Source organism: Hyaena hyaena, unplaced genomic scaffold, assembly GCF_003009895.1.
Source record: "Hyaena hyaena isolate Hyena2069 unplaced genomic scaffold, ASM300989v1 scaffold_146, whole genome shotgun sequence".
Lineage (NCBI taxonomy): Eukaryota > Metazoa > Chordata > Mammalia > Carnivora > Hyaenidae > Hyaena > Hyaena hyaena.
The window spans coordinates 1,988,970-2,001,478 of record NW_024080778.1 but is presented as its reverse complement, the minus strand read 5'-3'; the positions used below and the strand labels follow the sequence as shown (position 1 = coordinate 2,001,478).

General features: G+C 41.7%; 1 protein-coding gene across 5 annotated transcripts in view; it reads right to left on the bottom strand.

Annotated features, from left to right (window-relative positions):
- Window positions 1–12,509, bottom strand: part of LEF1 (lymphoid enhancer binding factor 1) — a 120,284-nt gene that overhangs the window by 21,193 nt on the left and 86,582 nt on the right. For 3 of the 5 annotated variants that reach the window (XM_039238765.1, XM_039238764.1, XM_039238769.1), the window contains exons 5-8: window positions 9,772–9,862; window positions 7,982–8,065; window positions 5,785–5,907; window positions 4,619–4,781 (exon numbers count right to left, since the gene is read on the bottom strand). In XM_039238765.1, the coding sequence (XP_039094696.1) occupies window positions 4,619–4,781; window positions 5,785–5,907; window positions 7,982–8,065; window positions 9,772–9,862 (461 nt within the window). The remainder of the gene's footprint in view (window positions 1–4,618; window positions 4,782–5,784; window positions 5,908–7,981; window positions 8,066–9,771; window positions 9,863–12,509) is intronic. The other 2 variants (XM_039238768.1, XM_039238766.1) reach the window with 1 other exon arrangement.

The window sequence follows — 12,509 nt, the reverse complement described above, 5'->3', positions numbered from 1 at the left end:
AAAATGATCTGTCACTCACCCTTTCTGTCTTCCAATATAAATTGGAGAGAACTTTCACTGGTGACCTCAACACCCAACTCAGCCCTTTTTCATAGTTTGTACCATATTCTGATATTTGAGACTGAGCACCATGTATTTATACAAAACGTGATAAGTTCCAGATGTCTTTTCCACCCAGACACAACCTCACCTCACACAGACTCTCTCCCACTCTGTCATGTGAAGAGCCTGAAACCTTCATCCTATGATGCAGTCTATAAAGCAAGACCTCAAGTCAGTCTGTCTGATTCCCCGCACCTTTTCCTCACACTTGTAGAAACGTCACTGTCTGGAGGGAGCGCATGGACAACCCTGTCAACTGCACATGCACTCCTCATGGCTATGGTTTCAGCTTCCTTCTGGTGGAAAACAAGGGACATTGTCTAGGTTTATTCTGCCATCCAGAATCTGAGCCTGTAGTATCTAAGTTGGAGAATGTAAGGGCTGATACCCACACACCTTCCATTCCCTTTTAATAATGGCCATAATTTTGTATCCCAAACAGCGAGATAGCTTATGTAGGAAAGGCATCTGTTTGGGAATTTAACAGTGTGCTTATTTTGCACACTGTTTTGCGTATGTTTGCACACAACTTGCTCCAGGTCCCCCAGCAGGCAGTTTTCAAGTATTCTCCCCACTTATTCAATGCCAGGATCTATCAGAGAACCTTCTGGGAGAAACAGCTGGGCTTTGAGGGACCAACTGGCCAGAGGGGACGGCACGGAGGCACGGCAGCGGGGACAGCAGACCTGACTCACGCCACACACACCCAGCTCTGGGTTAGCTCCTGGCTCCCCACTCCTGCTCACTCTCAGCTCCAGGGTGCTAGAATATTCTTTCTCATTCATGGCTGCCCTGGCTATTGACTTTAATTTCCCTGTCAAGTTTTAAAAAAAAATGAGGAAGAGAAAAGAAAGGTGTGGCTAAACTGGGGAAAGGATGGAAGACTGAGGGAGAGAGGTGACGAGAGAGAAAGAGTTCTCCTGGAAGAGACTAAGTCCTCATCAGTTTGGACCTGGCTCCTGAGATACGGCTGCGCAGTGTTCCTCAAGGAAACTAACACCTGCTGCTCCTATTTCTTAAAAGACCAGTAACCTTATCTCAAGAACACCATTAACCTGCCGCATCTTACCCTCCCACCCCAGCCTCCGGCGCACGCAGTGCCCAGGGGCAGGGCAGCGACTTCTCGTTCCTCTGGAAGTCCCCTCAGTGCCCGGGCCTCTGCATTAGATAGGGCAGATGGCTTATTTTTGAATTGTTTTAGAAGTGCCAAGTATCAAGTAGCTAAGAAGCAGGACACACAGCAGGACTTGGTCCGGACTTGAAGGCAAATCAGCTAGTGTGCTTTCCTTTTAAAAAATGATGGGGGGTGGCAGGATGGGTACTGGGGAGGTGGCAAGGAAAAAAAAAAACCCTGAAAAAGTTACGTGAGACACAGTTCTTTGTACTAGCAGAGTAAGCACAGTTAGTGAAATCAAGCCTGAGGAGGCACGTCTGGGACAACAGTGTGAGGTTAAGCCAGGCTTCTACCAACAGCTGGCTTTCCTAAGTCTGGAACACTGACCCATTGCCAGAGACCTACACAGGGAGGGAAACCAAACTGGGCACAGTGGAAAAGATCAGTCTTGATTATCTGTTTGTTTGTTTGTTTTTGAGAAACGACTAATCACCAATATTTACACAGCGCTGGTGCTATGATTGGCAAGAGGCAAAATGTTACCAAAAAGGAACAAAGAGGGAGACAAAAAGGAAAAAAAAGTAGACATATCCTTTCCGTAAATTTGTTTATTCATGTGACAAGTCAGAGTGCTCTTATACCAATAAGAGCAATATATATCAGTATAATTTTATATAGTTTATGACAGCTTTATAACTTGCTACGAAAACCTGGAATAAGTTTTTACAAAACCTCTCTCTCAAAGTATGTATGGAGGTTGGGTCTTCTACCAAAGCAACCAGTTATTTTCCACCTAAGACAGGACACAGGTTGACAAAACTGAGCAAAATGCAAGGAGAAAAACCAGGCCACAAACTATTTACGTGAATTTCCAATTGCTTTTAGTTCCCTGATATTCCTAATGCACAAAATCTACCCACAGATAAAAGATCACTTAGCAGAGTAAAACAATGGTATTAAAGCCTTATTATAAATGAAAACAAAAAACCCAGTACAAACTAGAAAGATGGTCTGTCTTTATAGGATTTTCTGCAACACAATAGGCTAAAAACACTTTTCTATTTCTTGCTTACTGAAAAATTGAGTTCGTTTTTTAAAAAATCAAATGTCATGGTCAAGATTTTACAAGTTGTTGGGAAAATATTTAACTTGAAAAGAGTGTTTACAGTTCCAAGATAAAAAAATTCTGACAGTAAATTTGCAGTAAATGGACCTCCTTTAACAGCCCGGAAGGTCTGAAAAGGCTTACTTTAAAGGAAGATTTGTACTATTATTATTTATACCATGAAAAAGAAAACTTTAATTCAAATGTCTGAACATTTCTTTTTAGAGATATGCTGGTGATGAGTAAAAATCAAAAGATAAAATGTTCCAGGGTGGATTTAAACTCCACTTTTAGGAGTTCTAATTATCTCAGTGTAAAACTCATGATTTTAAAGCCAGGAACTTTAAAGAACCAGCAGGGACTGGCCTGCCAGAGGGGAGCGATGAGAGGACAGAACACCTGATCTTAATCAGCGAGCTCGGAGACCTATAAATAGAAACAGGTGTCCAAATCAAAGACAGAACGAGACCCCAAATGAGAACCATCCTTTAGGACACATGCTCTGATCTGGGGATCGTTAAGGGAGCTGAGAAAGTAGCAATTGTTGGAAACGTGCATTAAAAATAGGAAGCAAACCTCCGTGTAACATCCTTACTTACTCTCTTGAGCAGGAAAATAATTCCCACTGGTGGGGCCAGGGGACCTTTAACTCAAAAAAGAAAATAAGCTGAAAGTGTTATTCAAACTGAAGGAAGCACATCAACCCTTCTTTCCCTCTGGTTTCTTCTTTTAAAGGGTTGGGGGAATGGTCATCAGCCTTTGAGCTTTCAAGGCGAAGTTCCTCAAAGATGATGGGAATCATTTATCTGCTATGCTCTGGCTTGGGAAATCATTGTAATTACTGTTATTAAGTGTTTAAGAATCCACAGGGAGGGAGAGTTTTGTACACAGGGCACCAAGAAAGCTATAATCTGCCACCACACCCTACCCCCTGAAAGCTGGGTGTCCTGCAGATAGGAAATAACTGCATTTTTATTCTATCCAACAGGAATCAATAATGCAAGAAAGCCTGCTTCCCTCCATCTGTTCACATGGCCTGGAAACCTCCTGAATGTCTTACGTTATAAGTGTTGAAACTTACTAGGTTTGTATCAAACATGGTAAAAATTATCCACAACAAAAGCTAAAACACGGTCGTCTAAGTTTCACAAAGGTTGTCAGACCTTCGCCTAAACGTCCATTTACAAATCATGAATTTCTTGAGAGGTTGCAAAAACAAACACACCAGGTCATAATTTAAGTAGGTATCACACATACAGGAAGAGCATCAACAAATTAAAATGAAGCATTTCTAAAATAATCATTTTACCACCATTCTTCAGATACCTAACATTTAAAACCATTTTGATCCCGAGAAAAGCACCTGGAAACATTTCCTAGCCTATGGGCTGGTGGGTAAAGTGTCTGTCCTAGTTGTAGCCTAGTGTCTGGTATACAGTAGGCGATCAGAAAAATATCTTGGCATGGGTAAAAGGAGGAATGGAAAGAAAAGAGACAATCCAGGAATCATGCACATATACACTTTAAGAACCAGAGAGCAATTTTTCTAGAGTAAAGATTTCTCCGGCCCATATGAATTCTTCCAGTTAAAAGCTTCTGAGTAGAACAGATCTACTTCTGTCTTGGAGGGAGTGGCTACTTGTGTTTGCCAGGGTTTTTCCAGAAGCCTGGCTGATACTACATGGCCTTTCTATGGCTCCCTATGTGGGCCAAGTGCTTTCCTGCTTCAGACAGGAGTTCACACACCTGTCACTGTACCTGGGGGAGCTCCATCTCTCTCCACTAACCACTTGGTTAACTCCTACTCCTCATTCAGGTCTCAGCTTAAACATTATTTTCTTACAAGGGCCCTTCCCTAGCCCCCTGTTATTCTTTCTCATAATCTTACTCTTTCCATTCACAGTATTTACCACAATTTTAATTAACCACTGGGTAACAATCTAACATCTGCATCCTGTCACAAAACTTTAAGCTCCATGAAGACACAGACCATATCTATTTTATCCAGCAATTATTATCTAATGCCTACCAGAGTACCTGGCACATGAAAGACACCCAATAAATGATAGCAGGGCAAACAGTTAACATTTACAGGAGGTTTTCTATGTGCTAGGTACAAGGTTGTGTACAATGCATTCTATCATTTAATCCTAAGGATTATTAACCTATCTTGTTCTCTTTGTTACTTCCCAAAGTGGCTGGGGATTATATAAATACATTCTATGACTACCTTTAAGGAAATAGTTTCAAGGTCACCATAAACATTTACACACACACACCCTCCCCCAGCTACTTACCCTTCTGCCCAGAATCTGGTTGATAGCTGCACTTTCTTTTAGAGTACACTCAGCTACAACATTCGCTCTCATTTCTTTCATGTATAACATAAAAGCGTTCAGAGGCTTCTTAATGTGAGGTCTTTTTGGCTCCTGTTCCTTTCTCTGTTCATGCTGAGGCTTCCTAAAAGGTGGTTGGGATGGTATGGGGTGGGGAGTGCAGGGAGGGACAAGGGAAGGAAGAGATGGGAGGAGAGAAGCAGAGCATCTGTTCATGTCACCAGTCAAACTCAGGCTGGGGACATCCCTCTAGGAGGGCGATCAGAACTGCATCCACTTAGAAGAACAACTTATTGGGAGTAAGGATCCTTTGGATTGAGAAGGTTTATCTATAGCCACAGAAGTGCTGACACAAAATGTAAATGGGTTTAGGAAGATGCTCCATCGAGGACCCTGAGGCTCAGCTCCTTGGCTATCTCAGGAAAAGGTAAACACACAGTATGGGGAGTTATTCCTCTTTCAGAACTGAGGTTCTTAACTTTTTTGGGTCAAGGGCCCCTTTGAGGAGCTAATGAAACTCTAGACACCCTCCCCCAAGCAAATGCATGTTGGCTTTGCCTACATGTGCAGGGGTTTTATGGACTGCCATATGCAACCTACCGCTCCAACCTCCCATCCTAGTCTACAGATCCTAGATTAAGAAACTCAGTCACTAATCTCGCCAGGGAACTGAGGCCTGCAGTAACAGCCTGGGACAAAACCTGGCCTGACAGGGGACCTTGGGCGTGGTTGTCCCTTTGCATTGAATTCTGTGCTTTCGAAGCCTCAAGCAGGGTGAAGTGCATGGCCAGGAGGAAATGCAAGGAACCTTCCCGTCTACTTCCCTCAGGTACCATCAGGTACTCCCCAACAATCAGAACCCAGTTAAAACCTGGTAGTCAGTGGCTAAAGCAGCTCCAGATTATTCAATGCCCACACTCTGAAGAGTACTCCGTTTTGGTGAGGTTCCCTTGATCTTTTGAGGTCTCTGCTCCTTTCCAACCTTAAATTCAGCTGCCTAAAGTCCTCAGGGGCAGAACTTTTCATAATAAAAGAGGGGGGAAATACTCAACAGTTGCAGGAAGAAACTGTTTAAATCCTCACAGTAGCTTACAGGCAATCACAGGTGAAACCAGACGCATACTCACACGTGCATTAGGTCGCTGTCAGTGTGGGGATGCTCCTGTTTGACCTGAGGCGTTACGATAGCTGGATGAGGGATGCCAGTTGTGTGGGGACCAGGAGGACCAGGAATCATATGATGGGAAAACCTAAAAGAAGGAAAGGAAAGAAAGCAGATGCACTAGTGGCTGCTGTAGCAAAAGGAGGCAGAACCCTGAAACAATCCACTAACTGCTGTTGACTGAGAGTGAAAACATCTCTTTAAACGTGAGAGTATTAACTACAAATTAGAGTGGGCCAATAATTAATTGCTTTCTGTATTCCGGTGGAACATATTTATACGTATTCCTTGTATAACAGATTTTTTTCCCAAACTAATAGAATCAGACATTTTTCCTGGGAGGGGTCTAGGTCACAGAATTAAAAAAAAAAAAAAAAAAAAAAAAGGGACTTTTCTTGCAAAGCAGTTTTTAAAGAACAAATTCAGTTTAGTGTAATTGCTGGAAACATAACACTGTATTAGGATCTGGCTTTTTAAATGATTTTTAAATGATAGCTAAAGATACCACATTAAAGTATCTCTGCCTACATTCCTAAGCAAACTGCCACATTAATTAAGTCTTCTCATATTATTGGCTTCTTTATTGATATTAGGAGAGAACAATGAGAAAATAAGGGACAGGGAGGGGTTTTTTATTTTAGCCCCCAATTTAATAAAGTTACCATCAACATCATCCAAAATAATCTTTTACACAGAAAGAAAGTAATGTTTGAGAGATCTAGCCTTGTGGAAAACTGACAATAAAATTAAGGGTAAGGATACAGTTCTGCACCAGGTAGAAACTACAGATGCTAAAGGCTTTTCTCCCTAGTATGCTTGGTACAGCATAAAAAAATCATCTTAAAATATCCACCACCATACATCACAAAAGAGGGCAACTGCCATGCAAGAAAAATAAAAGAGTACTTTCAATAAGTGCTTTGGATAAATTTGAATATCCTGTAGAAATTTTTGCTTTTCAAACTGTTTTAAAGTAAACATTTACTTCAACAAGAACAATGTTGTCAGGTCTTTTATCACATCCAGCACAATTAATTCCTTCATCTGAGAGGGAAAGGAGGCACTCTGCTTGGATCAGAAACAAATTTTTAAAAATTAAGGAGGCATGGGAAAAATACAAATATTTGATTAAATAATGATGCTCTGCTTACTTGAATTGTTTGCAAAGATACATGATGCTGGTTATTTGCATGGGAGAAAATACTGTCATCAGAGAGTTCTTACAATGTTAAAAGGGTAAATATATATTTGGGGGAAAAGGTATTAATCAAATGCCCTCCCTAGATTTACAATTTGCTGAGCAAATGATGATTTTTTTTTTTAAAGCTGAAATTCTCCCCAGAACTTGGGAATTGCATACCTATGTAAGAAGTACAGATTCACAACCGGTTAGCAGCCCAACAGTTTGCCTTCCAGCACAGTACTGCTAGCTCCCCTGGACAAGCCACAGTAAACACACAGATGGTGCACAAGTGTGTGTGTACATCAAGCACAGGGCACAGACGCCATCCTCTCAGAAGCAGAAGCATTACACAGAGCAGTGTGGCACGGCAGGTCTCACAGGGCTGCGCTTGAACTAACACGTCCACACAGGGCCTGATTCACACACTAGGACACACACCCCGCACGGCCTGTCAGCTCGTAAGCACCATTCCTTCTCTTCTGACAGCCTTGGTCCAGGAAGGCTCGAGACTATCTGGGCATTTTCAAACACTGTCACATTAAGCTGCTACAACTTTCCTCCAAGAGAGCAAATTACAGAACTCAGACCAAACCAGTCTTCATCCTTCCACTACCCCACCCGGACTCCCAGCATATTCTGAATCAAACAAGCTCTTCTTATAACGTCTGCTTTCAGGACATGTCACATCCCATGGTCAGGTGGCAGTAAATGCTTTTGGATGCTCAGTCCCCACCCCCCCCACCCCCCGTGTGGCCGAGTCCATCTCCCCGAGGGGTGTGGCTGGTGCTGGTGGGGTGCAGCGTTTGGCTCCTACCCAGGAATCTCTGCGACACCTAGTGTGGGAGCCAGGCACACTGCACAGACAGACACGTGGCTGAGATACGCACCCTCCTAGCCAACCGAGAGGCAAGCAGAGGCGCACACAATGCAAGCGCAGGAAGAGCAACTTGTCCTGGGCCCAGTTTCCGCTCCCACCTACCTGGACATGGAAGTGTCGACTGACAGTGAGGATGGGTAGGGTTGCCTGAATCCTCCCGTGATGGGATATACAGGCTGACCTTGCCTGAGGTCACAGAAGAAAGGAACCCATCAATGACAAAACACGAGTCAGAAGAGGGAGGGCTTCAAAAAGAACTGTGTCGGGGTGTTATAGACCACAGTATTTCTTCAGTTATGCAACTTCTTCCCTTACCTTGAGGAGCTCCCACCCTCAGCTTTAAAAACCAACCAGCCCGCAAATTACCCTTTACCCCTTTCTCTCTCCCAGCCCCGCTGATGCTCTGAACAAAACAGGCACATAACAAATGTTTACTGAGTATAACAGAACCATGAGAATGGGGAGTACTCCTTTCAGAGTTTTGAGAACTTCAGGGAAGGACAGAGGGAGGGGAATGAAACTGATATAAAAATGAATAAATATTTTAAAAATATCACACTCCCCCTACCTTTTCATATACCCATACTACAGTCAAAAAATAAAAGATCAATTAATTGGAATTATTCCTTCTCCACTGGGAGAATTCCATCTCTCTCTCTCTGTTTTTTCCCACATTTCACATTTCTCATTTACACCATCTGTATTTCCAGCTACCACTCAGCACAGAACTATTGCCTCTAAGTTAAGACACAATAATTGATGTAGGTTTGAAAGTGTATGCATGATAAATTAAACCCAAACAGTAATAGACTGAGAGATTTAGTGCTAATAGAGACAGACAGACAGATAGACAGACAGACAGCTGGAATTTCCATGGCAGGATGACACCTTCTTGCTGAAGAAGAGAACGTAAGGGGGTCAAGGCAGGGAGACTGGGGCAGGGATAGAGGCCTTGGGGATAGAGGACCAGATCAAGAAGGGAGAGGGTCCATCTGCTACAGCTGACAGAGTGTTTCCGTGGAGGGAGCAGTGGGGAGGGGAGGAATGAAGAAGCCGTGGAGGGAAGCTGTACGCTAACAGTAAGATGATAAAAATAGGCTACACTAAGTCTTTCTTCCAAAAATATATTTCCTTTCCTTTACCATTACCATTTAAACATTTTTGAAAACAGCAGTAAGAATTTTTTAGAAACAAACAAGAAAACAGAAAGTATTTGGATTCTGAAAAAAGAAAGCCCAAACATCAGTTTTTCACTTGTCTGAACTCAAACTGGTGCTTACTTCATTAACATTCAAAAGATGCTCTTGTATTTTTGAATTTCTAGCTATTTGTCATGTACTTCACTGGCTCATTGTATAAGCAAAGACTGATGTTCAATATGTCTAAGTTTGTTTCAAAAATAAGGGGTGCCTTTGTGGCTCAGCTGGTTCAGCGTCCGACTTCAGCTCAGGTCATGATCTCACAGTTTGTGGGTTCGAGCCCCGCATCAGGCTCTGTGCTGACAGCTCAGAGCCTGGAGCTTGTTTCAGATTCTATGTCTCCCTCTCTCTCTGATCCTCCCCTGTTCATGCTCTGTCTCTCTCTGTCTCAAAAAAAGAAAAAAATAAACTATAAGAAAAATAGGTTGTTCATAAAAAGCTAGACAAGGAAAACCCCACCGAGCACTCTGTAGAGGCACAGCAAGTGCCCAAAGCCACAGATTGAATCCATAAACCTATAAGCTTCAAAGCAAATGCTACATAGTCATTTTCTACACATATTAGCAAAGGCATTCAATCCATTTCAAAGTCTGTATGTTTTTCAATCTTTATCATTCATAAAGCTAATTTCCATGAATGGAAAGAAATACACGTGTTCAAATTCCTGGCTGAAGGTTGCAGGAAGGATCTTACCAGCCAAGAGGTGGGGTAATCTGTCCAACACCACCTGGAGACAGAGGATAAAAGGTAGGGATCTCAGGAGCTGGAGGATGTCTAGACATGCCTGTTGAAAAGAACAACAAAGAAGTAGGATTTTTAGATTCACTGATCATAAGGGTAACAGATTAGATTTAGATTCACTATAAGGATAACAGAAAAGCAATAAAATGCTTTATGCCATTATAACTTAAGGTCTAGCATGAAACCATGTTTATCAGATGTATTTAACTGAAGTCCATTTGTTAGCTTTTCTCAAGATCTCATAATCTTGAGAAAACACGTCTTACGATAGGACATCTTGAGGAACTCTTTAAAGGGTAAATATGCTGTGTGTGACCATAATGAGATTTTTAACTTTTTTAGTTTGCTCTCATTATTTCACTTTGGTTTGGAGAATGGTAGACAATTGATTTTGTGTAGAATGGAAAAATGACAGCCTTCCTAAGTAGATGGCCCGCCATGGTGCTCAAGGATTAGGTAAACTGCCACTTTCATATTTCCATTGGCTCCCTTATGGACACACAGATTTGGGAAATGTGATACCTCAGAGGATCAAACATTAATTAGGAATCATCTTCAGCCCCATAATGGTCACACTTGATATGATTCATTTGGTCTCTGCCACTTCAGCTCCAACTAAGCTCTTCATCAAGTTGAGTCCTCTGGGCTCCAAGGTCAAGCTGTTCTGGATTAGTTGTATTCCACAGAAAATGAGAATGCCACCAAATTGTTTCTTGAGCTCACACTCCCTGGGGTACACTGCCCTATAACTGTAAAAACCACCTAAAGATTATACCTAATCCCAGTCCCAAATGACATCTCTTTGTTTATATTTTACCTTGGGTGTAGAAAAGAAGGGACACATGCATAAAAATGCAAAATACAAAAACTTAAAGACTCAGTGTATTTTGAGGAAAGTGACTCTGATTAGGAAAAAAGCCACATAAGTTTCTTCACATAGCTAATCTGGCCTAAAAAGCCCACTTCATATATAAGCACGCATTTTCAGGTTTAACACCCAGAATATGCATTCAATGGTTGTATACTGACCAATATGCGAAATTAGGCGAGCACATGAAAGATACTCTTTAATTACTGTTTAAAATGCCTATGAGTTTCATCATTTGGGTCTTAAAAGATATTTAAGGCCTTGAACATATGGGAATGACTTAAGAAGCGTTGCCTTCAAAGCGGGTGTTAATTTGACTCTGAAGTTAGGATAAACTATTTCTCAACTCATAGAAGCAAGTAGGAAGAAGGTTTTTAATCCCTCAACAGCTTACATGAGATTATCTCATTTTTGCTGTTTTTAAAAGATTGTCTCAAATCCATCCCCTCTTTTTTTTGGCTAGAAATACCACTGCTTTCGGGCCACAGTGCACCCCAAATTTCATACTCTGGGATCTTTTTTCCCCTTGGGCCTGAGGTGGTTCAGGCCAGGGGGTGAATCTAAGGGAGCCTACAGTGATGATTCTTGACATCGGATTCACTGGGGAGTTTCTCCAACATGCTGTCAACCACCCCTGAGATTCAGAAATCTCCCCAAACATTAGGGCCCGCAGCAAGACCACTCAGTTTAAAAAGAAAAACCAGGGAACTTGAAAGAACTTTGGAACCTTCATGGAAATGTGAACTTGAAAATCATGACTAGAGATACAGACCACCAAAACTGTCTACTTTAAGCCTTTTGTTTTGCAAATGGGAAAACCCGGAACTGGGATGATTAAATGACTATTCAGGCATCCTGTTAAGGTACATACAAAATATATATTGCCCTGAACTTTTATCACCGGGACACAGCCAAGTAACTTGCTTATGATCACAAATCTAAGCAAAACAAGCCTACACCCTGCTCTTCACTCCCGTCCACATTCCAGGTGCACTTAGAATGTCGTATCAGTGACTCTGCAGGAGCCGGAGTGATGTAACTGAACACAATACAAACTAGTTGGATTTGGTTTTACTGCTCAGAGGAGAAAGGGGGAAACCACCATTTACTTAGCACCTGCTGCATGCTAGTTCCTATGCTGGGTATTTCGTTTGACTGTTTCTATTAAATTTCTACTCATATTTCAAATACTCCTCTCTAATGTCTATAGCTCTGAGATATCTTTCTTCCCTGTTTGAATCTATGATGTTTTATTTGTACTTGTCACAGGGTACTTAGGATGTTCTTCATTTTGTTTTATAGTTAGTTTGTGCAAATGAGTTCCTGTGTGAGCTAATATACTGCTTGGAAAAAAGAAACCATGTTTTACCAATCAATGTTTCAAATTATGATGGTCTCCAGAGAAGATTCTCAGTAAATACTTCTGAATGACTGAACAAATGAACAAGTGAATTAAAAGAGTTTAAACAGACGCATTCTTCATTCTGGGTCAGTATTACCAACAATTTTGCCAACGATACCAACAAGTACATGACATGGCTTGGTCATTACATGAGCAGAAAATGGATTTGTGTTTTCTACATAGCTTAGTGTCATGTTAAGATCCTAGAAGTATGTGTTTCTCCACCAACTGCTATGCTACTGAAGACACATTTCACATCATTCATTTAAATAATATTTACTGAATACTTACTATGTGCTGGAGGCTATAAACAGCATAGCCTTAATGAATTTTTTAATGTTTGTTTATTTTTGAGAGAGAGAGAGAGAGAGACAGAGTGTGAGCAGGGGAGGGGCAGAGAGAGAGAGGGAGACACAGAAT